The following is a 14,070-nucleotide window of genomic DNA, read 5'->3' on the forward strand; positions in this document are numbered from 1 at the left end:
CCCGCGTTACCTTCAGTAAGATGTCACCCACTCGAAGCCTCCCGTCGAGATCGGCGATGCTGCCTGGGCTGATGGCTTTAATGAGGACAGCCCTGCCATTCCTGCCGCCTACCAGCGCAAACCCCAGGCTCCCGTTGGCGGCTTTCTCCAACTCAATCTTAATGATGCAGTCCTGCAATACAGAAGGGTCCCGCTCAACGCGGAGCCAGGTGAAGTGACAGCGGCTGTGCCTAGACTCCCTGGTGTTCTGTGGGGTGAAGGGCACCGTACGTGTGCTTTACCGTCGGCACTCGGGGATGGTATAATGTAGCAACGCGTCCTGTGAAACGGCAGCTGCTCCCTTGGATCAAAGGGATAGTATGACCGAATTCTCTGTAGCAAATGAAGTTATTCAAAACCAATTGAAGTGCCTTGAGGGGAAAGGCCACCCCCAAAAACAACGCAAGGCAAAGTCTAGCTCAGCGATCCTTCTCTAACAGGCCCAATTCACCACTTTCACGGATGGGCACGTCACACACCTCTCCAATACACACAATAAACAACACGCAACACGGCCTCTCCCCTGGACCGTAATGCAAAACATAAGCTTCAGCACCACCACTGTGCATGTCTGTGAGGCATCTGTGCACTGCTGGACCGTATGATGAGTTGCTTTCACAGGCAGACCTTTGAGGTCAGAGCCACGGTTTTGCAGACAAATGTAGATCAAGTGCAGTGCCCTGGAAACGTTTACGTTTTGCTCCTGAACAATAGGGAGAGCACACTGATTTTGAGGCACATTCTCTAGCCCTTGTTAGACTCTCTTCACTCGAAAGGACAAAGAATTGCTCTTTAACGTGCTTCCTGGATAGTCACTGCTGATTGAGGGGATGCACAAGAAGCTAGTGATGGCAGGGTAGCTCTTCCTGGAGTTTGGTGGCTGAATTTTAACAAGATGCTTCCAGAAGCCCCCTCCAAAAGATCATCCCCAAACAACGGGGCAGTTTCCATTCCAGGCCACTTTGCAGCCCTGGCATTTTTGCAGAAATGGGTTTCTGCCGGGAGACTTGGGAAATGCCGTCCGTTTCAGGGGGAAGACTGATCGTCCTGCAAACACACATCTGGACACTCAATGCGTCACACACCCCACCTCCTCTCCCGGCCAGTCAGACTATTTTTAAGGGAAAGCTATTTTGGCCCAACAATGTTTGTACAATTGTACAGCTGCACCACACTCGACTGGTTTGACAATCTCACGATGAAATGCAGAACTCTGGAGTTCCTGGGAGTTCGGGAGACTCTCACACTGGGAAAACGTTTCCCAGGCCTCAGTTGCGTTTATTTCCGCAGAATCACCAGCCATACCACCAGATCTCTAGCATCTGTGCTGTATCCTTGATCCTGAGAAGAGCTAGAACCTCTATGTGCCTTGTGGGCGCTCCCGAAAAGGCACTGTGTGTAATCCGGGGGTTGTATACTGCCTTGCTAGTAATACAGTGACATTACACATACAAACACAACAGCAGAGGGACTCAGGCCTGTGAGCCATTCAGCACCTCCAAGTCGGTGACCGCTCTGTACCTCACAAGCTGAGGCCGTCGTCGAATATGCTCACGCTTGCAAAGTAACAGAAGATGAAGCAAATATATTCAGTAGAAAATCCCGCTACAGAAAGTAAAATCTGTATGGAGATCCTTGCACTCGGCAGGCTGCACCACAAACTCGTTAAAACCACGACTTACCTCGTTATCTGCTGAGTCCGATGTGCATTGCTCCCCACCGCCGCTTCCCTCCTCTGCGTGCTTTGCTGCGAGAGAGCAGGAAGGGTTCTTACAAAGCTGGATTAGTAGCAGGTTTTACCGGGTCACACTGGACCTCACACGACTATTAGACACAAGGCAAGTTCTTGTTGGCACTCGCAAAAGGCCAGCACCACAAACTCACTCTGCACTTACACGGTTTGCTGGTTCGGTTCCACGTCTTGAGCTGTTAACTGAACCTCTCCTGTTCTCTTACCTCCCACATAGCAGTTTCCCCAGCAACCCTCATAGCTGCACATCACAGGCTCAGAGGCATCAGTTGGATAACTGATAGCACCCAAACATGTTCTCTGATACTCCGGGGGGGCAGTTTTGCTGACTAATAATTAATCTTTTCCTGCCAATTGTCTTGCAGAAGGCATGAAACTACAAAGTCAGACCGAGAAATGCAAAGTAATTTCCTTACTAGGTTGACTGGGTAGATGTTGATCTTGGAGACTCACATTTTCATTTGAGAGTGATACTTTGACTTCCTCTGGTTCAGCAGGTGACCCTGAAAACAAGCATGTAGATTTGCCATAGCTGGTAGGCACCCCGCTTAGCGTAACGTATGTGAGGGAGCACAGACAAAGGTTTAGATTAGCCAACGAAATGTCTGGACTCCTAGATTCTAATCTCCGCCCCAATACTCGAGTGCATTTACACTGCAATGAAAACCCTGTAGCTGGCCTGTTCCAACATGCTCGGGTTTGCACGGGGCTCATGGCTGTGAGGGGGGAGGGTCCTAGAACTCCGGTTCCAGTCTCGTGTGTCTAGCTGCTGACACAGAGTCCCTGTTCTGTGCTGAAACTTCCCCATTTGCACCATGGTATAATTAGTACTTGCATCACTCCGGGGAATGTCGTGCATCTTAATCACCGTAATTAACAGTTTTTAAATGCTGACAAGAAGCACAGGGCAAAGTTAATGTTATCTTTGGAGAGGGGGGTGTTGAAATACAGCAGATCGTTTAGAACAACCTACAGGCTTGATTTAGATATATGCGGCAATAGAGAATGCGGTTAATAGCTCCAGGCGGTCCAATGGCCGCATTGTTAAAAATGTGCATCTTATTCCTAGTCTGAATTTTTCTAGTGTTAATGTCCTGTCATTGGATCTTTTTATACCTCCGGCTGCTGGACTGAAGAGTCTTTTATTTTCAGCTGTTTGTTCTTCATGCGGATGCTTCTAGACAGGGCTGGCAACAGACTTCCCAGGCCCTGGCCAATGGGGCGGGGCTCGGCTCCAGACCTCTTGGAAGGGCGGGGCCTCAGACAGAAGGGGCGGGGCTAATGGCATGCTGTGATGGGGCAAACAAGCCCCACACTAAAGGGCTGGGAGTAGCCCAGGCCCAGCTGGCTGAAAGGGCCCCGCCCTTCCACCCCTGCTGGGCATGCTCCCAGCCGGGCCAGTATATAAAGCAGGCAGTGGCCCAGCAGAGGGGAGAGCAGCTAGAGGTCAGGAGGAGCCAGGCTGCAAACCCAGTGCTCCTGCGGCAGCTCGGACTCAGCTGAAGGCGGGCATGGGACCCGGGAGGGAAGCTGGTCCCAACCCCGCGGAGTAACGGGCACATCTACCCTGCCAAGCCAGCCCCGGTAAGGAGCGCCGCACAGGCGGACAGGCTACGAAAGGGGGTGCTGGGGTGGTAGCAAGCGGCCCAGGGCAGAGGTTTCCTAATCCAGCTTGGTGCATAGCGGCTGGATTCCCCACCAAGCCGGCAGGGCCCTGGGCCGGGACCCAGTGGAGAGGGAGGGCCCGGGTCCCCCTACAAGCCCTTGCCGCACCTGGGGAGTCACTCGGGCCTGGAGAGGCTTTTCCCCAGAACTAGGCCGGGGTACCGTATATGACCTGAGAGCAGGGCCGAGACTTTTGGGATTTTGGGTACCGTATATGACCTGAGAGCAGGGCCAAGACTTTTGGGATTTTGGGTACCGTATATACCCTGGGAGCAGGGCCGAGACTTTTGGGATTTTGGGTACCGTATATGCCCTGGGAGCAGGGCCGAGACTTTTGGGGATTTTGGGTACCGTATATGCCCTGGGAGCAGGGCCGAGACTTTTGGGGATTTTGGGTACTGTGTATGCCCTGGGAGCAGGGCCGAGACTTTTGGGGATTTTGGGTACCGTATATGCCCTGGGAGCAGGGCCGAGACTTTTGGGGATTTTGGGTACCGTATATGCCCTGGGAGCAGGGCCGAGACTTTTGGGATTTTGGGTACCGTATATGCCCTGGGAGCAGGGCCGAGACTTTTGGGATTTTGGGTACCGTATATACCCTGAGAGCAGGGCCGAGACTTTTGGGTACCGTATATACCCTGAGAGCAGGGCCGAGACTTTTGGGATTTTGGGTACCGTATATGCCCTGAGGGAAGGGCCTGGACCAAGACACGGGCTAGTAAAAGGGGGCCGCAACCCCCGTCAGGGACGTCCCCCCTGACACATGCCTTTTGCATGACCTGGACTGTACCATGTGGGATTCTGGCAGCAATTTAAAGGGCCGGGGGAATCGTTTGGGATTAGAAGAAGACGCCATCAAGGAGATGAAATGTAGTGTGTCTTTATGTTGCTTGTCATCACAATAATACATGTGTGGGGAGCGGGGAGAGTCACTGGGAACCTGCCTGCTGTGCAAACATCCTGAGAATGTTTGTCAAAAGGTAAAGTCTCACTAAGAAGCTCCGGTGAGAAATGTTGGTCCAGATGTGACCGTTTTCAGGCCTGCCTCGTGTGGGTAAAGATTTCAGATGCTCAGTTCACTTAGGCCTCACCGACAGTCACTTCTTGCACCAATGTAACTAAAACAGTTGAAAACCAGATTGTTACATTCATGCAGCCCCCAATGACTCGGATAATGTGCTGGAGAGCATGCTTCTAAAGTCCTTAGATGACACCAACCTGGGAGGATTAGAATTCAAAACCACCTTGACAAACTGGAAAATTGGTCTGAAATCAACAAGATGCAATTCAATAAAGACAAGTGCAACGTACTGCACTTAGGAAGGAAAAATCAAACGCACAATTACAGAATTGTGCTAGCTAGTGATAGTACTGCTGGAAAGGATCAGGGTGTCATAGGGGATCACAAATTGAATACGCGCCAACAACGTGATTCAGCTGCAAAACAAAAGGGATATAATTTGGGAGTTTATTAATGGGAGTGTCGTATGTACGACATGAGAGTCAATTGTCCCATTCTGCTTGGCCCTGGTGAAGACTCAGTTTGTCTTGTCTCCGGTTCTGGGTGCCATATATGAAGAAAGATCGGTGAGAGTCCAGAGAGGAGCAGCAAAGATGATACAACGTTTAGAAAATCTGATCTACGAGACGAGGTTAAAAAATTGGGCACCTTTAGCCTTGAGACGATAAAAAAACAGCTGAGAGGGAACCTGATAACAGTCTTCAAATACGTGAAGGGCTGTTATAAAGAGGACAGTGATCAATACGTCTCGGTATCTGGTAAAGTTAGGACAAGAAGTAATGGGCTTAGCCTGCAGCAAGGGAGTGTTAGGTTAGATATTAGGAAAAGCTTTCCCGTTGTAAGGGCTGGGACAGGCTTTCGAGGGAGATTGTGGCATCCCCATCATTGGAGGTTTTCAAGAGCAGGCTGGACAAACACCTCTCGGGACTGTCTAGGTTTACTTGGCTCTGCCTCAGTCCCAAGGAGTGGATGTGATAATCTCTTGAGGTTCTCCCCATTCCTACCTACATTTCTCTGAATTCGTGATTCCCACATTCAGGCCTGGGATGGGAACCCACAAATGAAAACAACCCTCGCATTACTTACTGTTCTGCTGCTCTCTGGGAACCACGGGGCTGCCGTTTCTGCAAAACAAGGACATGTTCTGAACGTCACGAGCGCCAAGCTCTGTAATGCGTTTGTGAAAACTGTCCTTGTAAGAGGCATGCAGTTCAGTGCTATCTTTTCACACCGGTACTTCTCCCATTTGGCTATTTTGAAAGCGGCAATTTATAAAGAACTTGCCTTCCATTAACGTGGATTCTTATTCCATATTTGCCCTACACCAATGCACCATAATTGTCTATGGTTGAGAGACAAAGCATGTGTTATGTATGGTCTGTGCCAACGTAGGACTGCTCCACAAGGCTCCAACCTCCGTTCCCTGTCTGTAATAACCCTTCATTTCATTTACTCTTTGCCTGGCTTGTCCAGTTACATTGCAGGCTCTTAAGAACACGGGCCTTCTCTTACTATGTGCATATACATCTGGGTTGGGGTCTGTAAGTGCTACTTTAATGCAAGCTGGAGAATAATAGTAAATGATTCATAGGAATCCTGTTGAGCGTACTGCAACAGACTCCCGGCAGTCAGCTCTTTAACTCTTTGGGGGGTGTATCTATGATTTGATTTTCCACCTGAGATCCGTAGGAGTTGTTTACGTCTATCATGCCTGTGCACACGCTTCATTGAACCAGGGACCCAGATAAATGCAAAGTGCAGTGGAGAGCAGACATGAGATGCCCCCAGCTGCAGCTTAGTGTCCCACAGTATGAATTAACTATTTGTGCAATTCTGCCGGAAAACTATAAAACCACGGGTGGCTGTGGTAAGCGACCCAGAGTTCCCAAGCATGGACAGTTGCCTGCCTGTAACTGCGTCTCTGAGAAGATACAGAACCATCTGGAACAGATTTCTACTCTCTGGGCTATGGTAGAGGAAGGAGGCAGGATTTGCATGGTTCCACTGCATAGGCCATTCTGAAACGGGGAACTGACTCATTCCTGAGACATACCCATTGGCGCTGGTGAGGGAGAAGGTCTGTGACCCTTGAAATCATCCAAATTCATTGGTAGCCACTTCCTCTAATAGTAGGTGCTATCAATAGGAACTAGGAATATCTGGTTAAACTCTTACATCCCTGCTCTGGAGCCTTTTTGAAAACTCACTGTCATATTAGCTACCCTCTGGTCATCTGGCAGGGACCCTGATTTAAACAATAATTTACATATCACAATTAGTAGTTCTGCAATTGCTCATTTGAGTCCCTTCCAAACTCTTGCGTGAAGTTCTAAAATCGAACAGTGCAGAATGGATTCTGTCAGACTTCTCCTCTTCGAGCGGGTGTTCTTGGGCAACAGGATTAAGCTGTCCTGAAGCCAGATTTAAGGAACAGGAAGTTTTTCATTGACCGTGTGCTGTTCTTGGCCAGTAAATACATTTCTGGGTAAAAGCACTGCAGGGAATTTCACCTGGGCTGCGTCTAGACTGGCAAGTTTTTCTGCAAAAGCAATTGCTTTTGCGGAAAAACTCGCCAGCTGTCTACAGTGGCCGCTTGAATTTCTGCAAGGACACTGACTTCCTACTGTCTGAAATCAGTGCTTCTTGAGGAAATACTATGCTGCTCCCGTTCGGGCAAAAGCCCTTTTGCGCAAAAGGGCCAGTGTAGACAGCTCAGATTTGTTTTGTGCAAAAAAAACCCCGATGGCGAAAATGGCGATCGGGGCTTTTTTGAGCAAAAGCGCGTCTAGATTGGCACGGACGCTTTTCTGCAAAAAGTGCTGTTAAACGCAGTTGCGGAAAATCATGCCAGTCTAGATGTAGCCCTGGTGTGAACGGAACACTTTGCATGCGTATGGTTTAAAATACAATTTCATTGCGTACAGCATCGTGTATACAGGGCATCACTAAATGCTCTGTAGAAAGTCATTCATAACGGGGGGGCTTACGGTGAGTTTTACAACCTTGATTCGTTTATCTAAAGAGCTTTAGATAACGCAGCATGAAAGAATAATGATGAACTGGATTCAGCACAAGGGGTAGACCCGTAGTCTGCTTAACACATCTTTGCACTCCCAGCATCTCAGGTCTGCCACAGGCTGACTCCACCCCCGCATCATTTAGAGCAGTTTCAGGGCTACTCTAAGTTCTGCTCTCTTGCAATGTCCATCTAGACGAGGGCCACCCGCTCGCCAGCACATACATTCTATCACGCCCCCTATGTTAGCAGAGTCAGGAGTGGGGGGCATAAAGCCAGCTACGCTGGGGATTTCAGATCCGAGGTCCTATGCCATCCCGAAGGGGGCCAGGATCCAGTCCAATATCCAGCAACCATGCTGCTCTATGTTCCATCACGACTGCCCACTATATCAGCCAATTACCTCTGACGTCACATCCCACCAGCCAGCCAGGAGCCGCTCGGTTCACAGAGCAGCTGGAACGGGGAGGGAGCCGCAGCAGCAAGCCCGGAGGCAGAGGCGGAGCTGCGTCCTGGGGAAGGCTCACGAAAGCGTCCCGCCTGCTTTACCTTGTCGCCTTGATGCGCACGTCGCAGCTGGCAGCCTCGCACACGCGCACGGCATCGTCCAGGCTGAGCCCCTCGGTCCTCAGCCCGCAGAGGTAGACGATCTGATCCCGGGGCCGCAGGCTGCCTTCCACGCTGGCGGGGGAGCCTGGCACGATCTCCAGCACGTAGATACCCTGCAACTTGCTCCCGGCTCCTCCGGTTAACTTCAGGCCTGGAAGAGGGCAGAGAAGTGCATTGCGCCCTGGGTTTCCGAACGTTCCTGAGCCGTGAGACCAGGAGAGGGGAACAATCTCCCCTGGTCAACTCGGCCCCATTGATACCAGGCTGCACAAAGCACTGGATTGCTCCTGTGTGGAGCAATCCTGCCCAGCAGGACAGGTGTGGGCAGTGCTGCACAGGGAGATGTTACTGGAAGAAAGACCAGCACAAAACAAGGTGTTTATTGGTCTAACGTTGCTCCATGTTTCCCAGCTGACGTCTGATGTCAATATCTAGGCCTTTGGCCTACGCCCCTGTCATGCCAAAATCTGATCAATATGACAGATGCCACAGAAAATCTGGCTGAACCCTGATCTTACTGTCACGGCAGGTGTCTTGCCCCTCACTTCAGGAGCAGTACCATCCAGCTCCCTGCGTGATGATCCGGGCCGGCCTGAAGACTGGCACTGGGAAGCTGGCAAGCTAACCCCTCAGTGCACCGCTCTAGGATTGTGCCACTGCTTCTCCATCTCAGCCCCGCCACTGTCCTGGTCTAAAAAGGGGGCACATTTCAGTCTTTGCACCACATACCCAGTTGTCCGTTGTCGCCTTTGGTAAGGGTGATTTCAGGCATCTCGTCTGGTCCCCCGGCGGCAGAAGGCTCCTCATGAACCCGGCCAACCACCAGGCTCAGATCGGGAGCAGAGCTGTGCAGTAACGCCAGGGCGTCCTCGAAGGACCATGCGGTGACATCAACTCCGTTCACCTACACAACAGAGAGCAGCTGCAGCCCTGTCCCGGGTCCTTCATTACCTGACCACACCGTCCTGCCTTTCACCCCATTACCAAGCTCCATCTACGGATTTCAGGCAGCTCCCTCTCTGGTCTGTTATAGGATCCGCTGCTACAAAAATCTCTTTGCAAACAGACGTTCCGTGCATTTGCCCTAAATTGCTCCTTCAAGGTGCACGAAGAGAGTCTGAAAGGTTATTTAGGTTTATTGTCTTCCTCTTTTCTTTTTTAACTTTACAAATATCAGCTCTTGTCTACCCAATTTTTGTGGGGGTCTTTATAGAAGTTGGCAGAACTAGCAAGAGGACATCATGAACCAAGGCATGGAAACCTCAGCAATTCAGAGGGAAAGGAGAACCCAGTCAGACTCTTTAAAACTCTGGGGTCATGTTTAGTTTTTTTTAACATATTTAACTCAAACACCTGACATACACTTGCAGGGAAAGCTGCCTTTGTTAAAGAATCAACACTTCCAACACCCATCGATTTGAGGATTGAAAAATTTCCCGTTCCACTTCTTCTTGAAGGCATCCTCTCGCAGCAAGGAGACCCTGCCTAACGCAACCAGCCGAGAAAGAACCTTCAAAAAATCTAGGCTTTGTTTCTATATAAAAATTATTATGAATTATTTATCAATGGAGCTTGTTACATCTAATATAAATAAGTGAGGGTACGTCTACACTAGCTCGTTAGTTCGAGCTAGGTAGGGTAATGAGGGCAAGCGGAATTGCAAATGAAGCTCAGGATTTAAATATCCCAGGCTTCATTTGCATGTTCCCTGGTGCCGCCATTTTTAAATCCCCCTTAGTCCGAACTCCGTGCCCGTGGCTACATGCGGCACGGAGTAGGTAGTTCGAATGAAAGATCCTAATTCGAACTACCGTTCGAATGAGGAGTAACGGTAGTTTGAATTAGGATCTTTAATTCAAACTACCTAGTCTGTGCCGCGTGTAGCCGCGGGCACGGAGTTCGGACTAAGGGGGATTTAAAAATGGCGGCGCCCAGGAACATTCAAATGAAGCCCAGGATAATTAAATCCTGGGCTTCATTTGCAACTCCGCTTGCCCTCATTACCCTACCTAGCTCGAACTAACGATCTAGTGTATGAATGAATTAACATTGCTACTGTGTTATACCCCCACTACAAAGCAAGAGGACACTGGTCTACTGGTGTTTTTTCCTCCTTTTTAGTTCAAAGGATTTCTGTACCATAATGAGCCTGTCCCCTCTTCTCAGCCTTTTGTCAGATAGGACAGGCTCCACCAGGACTTCCTCCACATACAGGCAGTTGTCCAGTTTGTTTGGAACCACCGTGAATCCGTAGTCCTCATTCTCCGACCTCGTCACAGTAACAAGCACCTCCCTTTCCTGCCAAATGCAGCACAAGATGCATTTCACACTTTCCTTCCTCTTGCCGTCTTCCTTCACGTTGCAGATACAAATTAGGGAACGGCTCTTTAGCTGGGATAAATCAGCATCAGCCGTAGCTACGCCGATTCACCGTGGTGGGGGGTAGGTATTGCCAGATACTTTCACAAAAAATACCAAACACGGCAGGGGAAAAAATGGTTAAGAAAAAACAAAACAAAACGGGGGACCAAAGTTGTTGAGGAAAAAAAAAAGTCACTGCACCTTTAAATCCCTACTCTCCCCACTCTCCCCACCACCACACACAGCAGGGGAAGAATGTCCCAAGCGGCCTTCAGTCCAAGAAAAACAGAAAATACTGGACATTTTACATGTCTGGTATTTTCTGGGTTTTTTTACCGGACAGAGGCTACAAATACCGGGCCAATACCAGACACCTGGCAACCCTAGAGGGCGGGGTCTGGCCGTCAGTCTTCAATGCCCCAAGCAATGCACATATGCAGGGTTTTGGGCCTAGCCAGATCAGACCCTGTATTTCAGACTGTGATAAAAATATGGGTCATGACAATAGTACCTTACCCTGGTGTATACCTCCTCCTTCTCCTCTCCCTCTAGTTCCTCCAGGTCCTCCCACTCATTGTCACTATTGCCCGGCTCTTGAGCAGTCCAAGGGACCGAGGAAGGGCCGCGCGGCTGCGGGGTGGCGATAGCGGTGGAGGCTGTATCTGAGCTTCCGCCACACGAGAGCGAGGTCAGAGACGTGGAGCTGAGCGTGAGATACTCCTCATTGAGAGGGGTGGTGGAGAGACTGCCAGGGACACAATAGGTACTGGCCGGGTCATCGTCACTCCTCTCAAAGGCAGGGCTGGCAAAGAAAAACTCATGTGACTGCAGAACAGGAAGGACTTGTCTTCCAGACTTTTCACCAGCAGGACACTGGAACCTTTGCTGTATGCAGATTTGCCTCCCTGAGGGCTTATCTAAACAGCTAGGACACTAAACTGCTCTTCATGGGCCCCAGGCATAATGCAAATAATCAAACGGGAGGCCAAACTCTGCTTTTTCTACAGTTAGCCCGGTCAGTGCAGGTTTCAAAATCTGCAAAACACAGACACGTTTTTCTCAAAACATCTTCCAAAAACGTTTCCTCCTGTTGTGACTAGCTTTAGTTTTATTCTCACATATGGAAGAAAGGCTAAATAATAAAACTAGGGGGCTGTGTCTACACTGGCCACTTATTCCGGAAAATCAGCCGCATTTCCGGAAAAAACTATGCGCTCCCGTTCGGGCAAAAGTCCTTTTCCAGAAAACTGTTCTGGGAAAGGGCCAGTGTAGACAGCACAGTAGTGTTTTCCGCAAAAAAGCCCCTATCGCGAAAATGACGATTGGGGCTTTTCTGCGGAAAAGCGCGTCTACATTGGCATGGACGCTTTTCCGGAAAAAGTGCTTTTCTGGAAAAGCATCCTGCCAATGTAGACGTGCTTTTTCCGGAAATACTTATAATGGAAAACTGTTCCGTTTTAAGCATTTCCAGAAAATCATGCCAGTGTAGACGTAGCTGGGGTGTTTGAGTGTAAGGGTATGTCTACACAGCAACATTATTTCAAAATAACTTAGTCCGTGTCTACATAGCAGGCAGTTATTTTGAAATAATGTCGAAATACTGTCACGCTGGAGGACTCGTTACTCCGACTCCGGTAACCCTCATTGTACGAGGAGTAAGGGAAGTCGGAGGAAGAGTGCTCTGTTTCGAAATAAGTGCTGTGTAGACGCTCCCAATTTCGAAAGAAGCTATTTCGAAATAAGACACGCAATTGACGTAGCTCAATTTGCATAGCTTATTTTGAATTAAGCCCTGCTGGGTAGATGTTCCCTAAATGACTAACCATTTAACTGATAAGCAAATGCTTATTGGTTAACGGTGTCGTTTACACTCAGTGAAGCCTGCTCCCCCGGAACTGGGCTGGCAGCCCCAGGCTCTGAAATATAAAGCTAGGCATTTTTACGGGAGTTGATAAAAAAAAAATTCTCTTCCATGTGGAATTTTGCTTAAAAGGTCTCTTCTTCTGTGGGACGTTTTGAACCCATTGGAAATGAAAATTTTCATCCAGGTCAGATGAAAATAACAAATGGGTTCTGTTTTTTTGAAGCAGAAGGATATCTTACGTTGAAATGAAATGAAAATAACCCCTTTGAATGGACATTTTGATATGAAGGGTTAATGTTGTTCGAGTTTATTTAAATTCAGAAGTTGAAACTAAATGACTTTTTAAGTTGATAAGTTGATATTTCTCACATGGGGGGGAAAATTGCCATTGGAATTGCCACGTTACTACAAAAGCTTCCATTTCTGATTTAAACTGTTTTCTGCCAGGAAAACGTCCAACGCCATAAACGCTAATTGACCCACGTTTTCACACTAGAAATGTGCGTGTGAGCTAAAGGTGGGGTGAACCTGTAGTCCCCCTTTCCCCCCCACCTCTCCCCAAAATGTCTCTGAGCAAGGATACAGCCTTTCCTTTCTTTCAGAATGGTACATCTGGAAAAGGAGTCTTGTGGACGTTATGCTTCTAATACAGGGTGAGCGTCCCTTTGTACGTAATGCAAAGGATTTGGGAAAGACCTTGGGCCAGACTGATCCTCAATTGCTCTGCAGCCTTTTTGTGCCACTCTGCTAGTCCACGGGGACCTTAGACCAGATCTCAGTAACTTTCATTCCTAGAGCCAACACTCCGGTCATCTGAAGACGTGGGCTGTGCCCATGAAAGCTCATGATCCCATCTGCATGTGTTGTCTGGTAGCACTTCATAGACTAACCATTGGTTGTTTTTTACGTTTTTCCTGTTACAGACTAACTCGGCCACCTTCTGAAGCTTTTTAATTCCTAGGTTAGTCAGTAGGGGGCCTTCCTCTGGTCTCGGTGGAAGCTGCCTGAGGTGCTGGCGGGACAATGCACTTTATTTCCATACTGCATTATTCATACAAGTCTCTCACAATGCACAGCACCAGGAAGGAGGCAGGGGAGGGTGGAGATAGCAGGCTGGGACCGGCAGGAACAGCTGGCCAGGGGAAATGCTGGCCAATTAACACAGCAGTTCAAAGCACAGAATCTGGTGTTTCACCCCCAGCACTTCCCGGGGGGGTGGGGCAGAGTCCTAAGGGCAGAGCACCGCTTTGCTTACCTTCCAGCCCTTCCGCTCTCCTGTGGCGAGAGGCAGCTGTGCCTCACCTCGTCCTCCAGCGAGAGGAACAACTCCGAGGCAAGAGCACCCTGACGCAATTTCCAGAGATGCTTGTGCATGCGTTCCCTGGGTGCTCCGGGCCTGCCACGTGGCTTCTCTTGGGGTTCTGTGTCCTGCTCCTCGATAGGCAGGCTCTCTTCCTCGGGAGGGTCACTGCAAGAGGCCACTACTTGGGAATCCATATGGTCCTCCAGTTCTGGAGAGGTACTGTCGCGCTCGCTATCGGCATGAGCCACACACCCGTTGGGCTCTGGGGTAGCTGGTGTCACCGTCCCGAACTCCTTCACCGGAGAAGGTGCTGGGGTCTACCAACACAGCAGAGAGAGGGGGATTAATCTAGATTCTTCTCCCTCTCCCATCAGTCCCTCTCCATCTTCCTCTGTTACTGGCCAGAGGAACGTAGCAGCACAAATATCAACAGGTTGTAGTT

At 49.5% G+C, this 14,070-nt stretch overlaps 2 protein-coding genes across 2 annotated transcripts in view; both read right to left on the reverse strand.

Moving 5' to 3' along the window:
- Positions 1-10,371, reverse strand: part of PTPN20 (protein tyrosine phosphatase non-receptor type 20) — a 28,092-nt gene extending 17,721 nt beyond the window's left edge. Inside the window, exons 1-7 of the mRNA XM_006118146.4 lie at positions 10,240-10,371; positions 8,830-9,004; positions 8,041-8,251; positions 5,562-5,599; positions 2,206-2,292; positions 1,722-1,786; positions 11-172 (exon numbers count right to left, since the gene is read on the reverse strand). Coding sequence (XP_006118208.2) covers positions 11-172; positions 1,722-1,786; positions 2,206-2,292; positions 5,562-5,599; positions 8,041-8,251; positions 8,830-9,004; positions 10,240-10,242 — 741 coding nt within the window. The 5' untranslated portion in view covers positions 10,243-10,371. The remainder of the gene's footprint in view (positions 1-10; positions 173-1,721; positions 1,787-2,205; positions 2,293-5,561; positions 5,600-8,040; positions 8,252-8,829; positions 9,005-10,239) is intronic.
- Positions 10,372-10,870: 499 nt separating this feature from the next.
- FRMPD2 (FERM and PDZ domain containing 2) overlaps positions 10,871-14,070 on the reverse strand; it is a 43,671-nt gene continuing 40,471 nt past the window's right edge. The window contains exons 28-29 of the mRNA XM_075935621.1: positions 13,581-13,945; positions 10,871-11,263 (exon numbers count right to left, since the gene is read on the reverse strand). Coding sequence (XP_075791736.1) covers positions 10,921-11,263; positions 13,581-13,945 — 708 coding nt within the window. The 3' untranslated portion in view covers positions 10,871-10,920. The remainder of the gene's footprint in view (positions 11,264-13,580; positions 13,946-14,070) is intronic.

The sequence above is a fragment of the Pelodiscus sinensis genome, chromosome 8 (genome assembly GCF_049634645.1).
Source record: "Pelodiscus sinensis isolate JC-2024 chromosome 8, ASM4963464v1, whole genome shotgun sequence".
Taxonomy (NCBI): Eukaryota; Metazoa; Chordata; order Testudines; family Trionychidae; genus Pelodiscus; species Pelodiscus sinensis.